General features: G+C 55.6%; 1 protein-coding gene across 1 annotated transcript in view; it reads right to left on the bottom strand.

Moving 5' to 3' along the window:
- Positions 1-4,309, bottom strand: part of Wnt6 (Wnt family member 6) — a 13,336-nt gene continuing 9,027 nt past the window's right edge. Inside the window, exons 2-4 of the mRNA XM_021198468.2 lie at positions 2,631-2,851; positions 2,072-2,406; positions 1-827 (exon numbers count right to left, since the gene is read on the bottom strand). Coding sequence (XP_021054127.1) covers positions 366-827; positions 2,072-2,406; positions 2,631-2,851 — 1,018 coding nt within the window. The 3' untranslated portion in view covers positions 1-365. The remainder of the gene's footprint in view (positions 828-2,071; positions 2,407-2,630; positions 2,852-4,309) is intronic.

The following is a 4,309-nucleotide window of genomic DNA, read 5'->3' as shown; positions in this document are numbered from 1 at the left end:
TGTGGATTTCAAAGTCTTTATTGATACTAAACTCACCCATCCACCCCAGTAATTCTGAGGAATACTATTTCCAGAGGCCAGAGTCTGGCTTTTTTATTTCCATCTGGGAGGCCAAGGGGAGGGATCTCCTGCAGAAACTAGCAGAGGGCCTTTCTGGGGGATGCTGGAGGGGTATGTTCTTCCGGACTTTCTTTCCTGGGCTGGTGTAAACCCCAAGTTCCTGTCTGGCCCCTGTAATTTCCCAAGGCCTGTATAGGTACTTTTCCTAGGGAGCTGCTGGACTCAGACAGCGCCCCCTGCTGGAATCTAATAGTCCTGCAGATTGTCTAGAGGTGTCTGCCAGCCGTTCCGAGGCAGGCGGCTGGTCAGAGGCACAGGCTGAGTTCCTTGCGCACGCGGCAGCGGTGGCATTGCACCACGCAGCACCAGTGGAAGCGGCACAGACAGTTCTCCTCGAGCTGTACGCTCTCCTGGCGGTGCCCGCGACCGCAGCACAACAGGTCGCAGCCGCTGAGGTCCGGGGCACTGCTGTTGCAGGCGCGGCCACGCGTGCCCGGCGAACCGGTGCGCCGGTTGGGGGCGCAGAAGTCGGGTGAATCGGCTGCGTAGAGGAGATCCGCTCGGCTGGGAGGCTTGAGTGTGCGGACCGCAGGCAGTAGAGCTTTGCCGTCGTTGGTGCCCATGACGCGCGAGGCGCCGTGGAAGCGCTCCAGCAGCCGTGCGCCCACCTCGCGGAACGGAGGCAGCTTCTGCCAGCAGGTGCGCAGAGCGCAGGAACCCGAAAGCCCGTGGCACTTACACTCGGTGCGCGTGTGGCTCCTCACAGCCTGCGGGAGCAGAAGGGCCGGGCGATGGGCGGGGCCGAGAGCGGCGGGGGGTGGGGGGGGGACAGACAGAAAGCAAAGGAAGCCGGGGGTGGGGGTGAGGGTGGGGGGGTCAAGCAAGCAAGCGAAGAAGGAAGGAAAGAAGGAGAGAAGGAAGGAAAGGAAGGAGGGAGGACAGGCAAGCACAAGTTTAGAAAGAGGAAATCAAGAAAAGAACCACTCAGAAAGGAGGAAGAATGACAAGGATAGGGGAGTAAAAGAGAGGGAAGTGGGAGCAGTAGACAGAGCAGAGATCGAAGGGTCCGAAGCCAGGGAGCGGGAGGGAATAGAATGGACACAGTAGTAAGATTCTCTATTTTCCCTGGAGTGCAAAGAAGTGGCAGCTGTCACTGCCTAACCCTCCTGTCAACCCGGCCTCCTCATTCCAGCCCCTGGCGGCCCCAGCCAGAACTGAGCAGACACAGCCAGCCCCCACCCTCCGCGGCTGTCTCTGTCACCCCTCCCCAATCCTCTCTACAGGTATGTGGGCCTGTCCGGACATTCCTCTCCCGGCCCCCTCCTCCCTTCTGCCTGATTCTTAGGTTGAACCCTAAAGGACACAGAATGTGTGGAGTGCTGGTCCTTAACTACTCTAGAGCTGAGACGTGGGATATAGGAGAGTCCACTTGACTGCACTATGGAGAGCAGAGTCTCAGTCTTCTTTGCTTGCTGGACTGAGGCTGGACCTCGGCTATCCTCGCTACTACTGACTTCTCACTGGACTCCTGGTCCTTCAGGTCCTTTCCAAGTCAGTTTTCCTAGAGTCCGCTCTAACTAACCACCAGACTCCAGACCTTTCCATAGCATCTATTCTTAATTCCATCCCTAGGCCCTGTCTCAGTACACTGCTTCTGTCCTGAGATCCACCTCTCTACCAGCCCCAAGGGTTACCCTACTTGTCATGGGATGCCAACCCCACCTTGGGTCTCTATTGGCCCTCGGCACCATTCTAGAAATGTCCTTTGGCCACTCTGTTCATTGTTCCTCTCAACTCCAGGTCAAGCCCCCAGTCCCCCACTGGCCATCTCACATGCCACATATATCTGTGTGCCCGTCCCAGCCTTCCCAAGTTGCCCTGTCTTGCTCACCCTGACACACATCCACACACTCTGATATTCACAACTTTACTTGTGCCCACACTACCACGCTTACACTCTCTTGCATTTCTACACGCATGCATGGCGCTTGCTTCTTCTGCCCATACGCACCAGCCTGCCCGCCTCGTTGTTGTGCAGTTGCACCAATGCACGGATATCTCCACGGCCCCGCTTGTGCTGCGCATCCATAAAGAGTCTTGACTTCTCATCCCCGAAGTCCACGTCGTCTCCGCAGCCTCCCCACTCCCAGGCTGCGCTGGCATCTGGAGAGCCAGTTGGCCCTGGAGGTACAGGAGTGCCCAGAAGGCCGGAGGGCCTAGGCGGTGCCCGCCCCCGGGGTGCCTGACAACCACACTGTAGGAGCTCTCCCATGGAACAGGCTTGAGTGACTGCGTGGCTGGCACCTGCTGCGGTGATTGCAAACACAAAAGCTGTCTCTCGAATGTCTGCGGAGGGAGAAGGGAGCAGAAGCCAGTGACTGTCCAGGATCATAGGTGGGAACTGGGATCCCGCCCCCGAGGTCTGTCCTGGACCACCTGGGAGACAGACTCTAGGCAGGTGTGGAGGGCCAAAGTGTGGAGGGTGGCTAGGGGCAAATCAGGAGATGGAGTTCGAACTGCTTCCCTAGCAAGGAGAAACCACCTCCCTCTGGGTCCCCTCTCACACTAACCCTGCTGCAGGACGCGCCCAAAGGCCTTGCTGTGACTGGAGCAGTTCCAGCGTCGGAAACGGAACTGGAACTGACATTCTCGAACCCCCAGTCTTGCGCCTCGGGCAAGCTCTGCCACTACTTCCGGCTCTGCCTGGCACAGCTCAGCCTGCCTTCCTGCCAGCCGCCTGGCCTTCCTGCAGATGCTGGTAGGATCCATGACCAGGGGGCTGCCCACGGCCCTGGGAAGCAGAACTTCAGGTCAGAAGTGTACCTCCCCAAACACAAAAGATGTAGGGTGCAGGTAGGGTGAAGAAGAGGTAGTCGGGCCTCACTCAGCCCATAGCCGGAAGCTGCAGGAGTCTCTCCCTACTCCCAACTGATGAGACTGATGGCGTCCCTCTGGTCTTCTTTCCATTCCAAGTCTGTGTCCCCTCTTTACGAAGATCTACACTGAAAATTACATTATGACAAGAATCCAGTCTTATCCTTCTCTGCACATCTTAATTAATAAACTCTTACAGGAACTTCACTCAAGGTGAAGGCAGCTGGTGCGAGGGAGGCCAAGGTTAAACTTCAACAAGCCTAGCCCGAAAGCGAGACAAGGAAAAAATTAGCAGAAAAAGATCAAGAAAACTGTCAAAAAAAAAAATAGCACATTTCATAAAAGAGAATATTCTAAAGGAAAGTAGACAGTATAAAGGAAGGAGTGTGCCTTGGTGGGCTGCAACCTGGAAAGCCACAGCACAAAGCAGTGGCCATCCGTGGGACAAAACAGCCGTGAGGTATGAATGTCTAGGGAACATAGCCCCTCAAAGCCACACCCCTCTTAGTTCAAAATTTAGCTTAGAGGGCCGTGGTGGGCTCTTCTCTCCTGCTACCCCTGTTTCCCTGGGCTAGACAGCTGGAAGGGGCTGGGAACTCAGTTCCTCAACACTGTTGGCAAATAGGTGGTGCTGACCCTTCTCTAGCTCCAGGGTAGCTGGCTTTCCCAGAGAGAGATGGCGCCAAGCCAAGCCCTGTGTGCTGGGGTGACATAACCAAAAGGGGAATGGAAGGGGGGGGTGATGTTTGGTTTGGTGAGTAAAGACCCGAGGGAAAGTTCTGCACACCGTCAGCAGCCTCTCTCCCCTGCCCACTTTCATTCCACCAGAAGAGAGAGCTGCCACTTGGTTTCCATAGGTTGTCAGCCAGGAATTCACACCTGGGGGGAACCCGCCTGAGTCAGATGGCTCCTATTGGAACATAGCTGAGAGCTCAGGCTGGAAGGGATGTGTGGGCAGAGGTAGGGAGGCTAAGAGACCATTGGAACCCCTTCTGCGGAGCAGCAGAGATGGACGCGGGGAGGCACATGGGAGGCAGTGGGGTATACTATGTGGAGGAAACTGTTGGCAAAGGAGTGGGAAAGGTCAGGGTGGCCTACTTTTCAGTTTTGCTTCCTCGCCTATCCGCCCCACTGTCCCCATTTACTCCACAAGTACAGGCTGCCCAGGCATGTCCTGAGATGCAATGGTCTTAAATAGCAGCAAGAGGAATTTAGGTCTTAAGGTAAAACGCTCAACACTGAAGATGGTGTGTTCAAGGAGGTGTTTGCAGAAAGATATAGAAGCTGGCAGGGTTTTTTTGGTGGTGGTTTTTTGTTTTTGTTTTTGTTTTTTTTTTTTTGTCTACAGAGAGAGAGAGAGAGAGAGAGAGAGAGA

Source organism: Mus pahari, chromosome 5 (assembly GCF_900095145.1).
Source record: "Mus pahari chromosome 5, PAHARI_EIJ_v1.1, whole genome shotgun sequence".
NCBI lineage: Eukaryota > Metazoa > Chordata > Mammalia > Rodentia > Muridae > Mus > Mus pahari.
The sequence above is the reverse complement of the archived record's forward strand: the minus strand, read 5'-3'. Positions and strand labels throughout refer to the sequence as shown.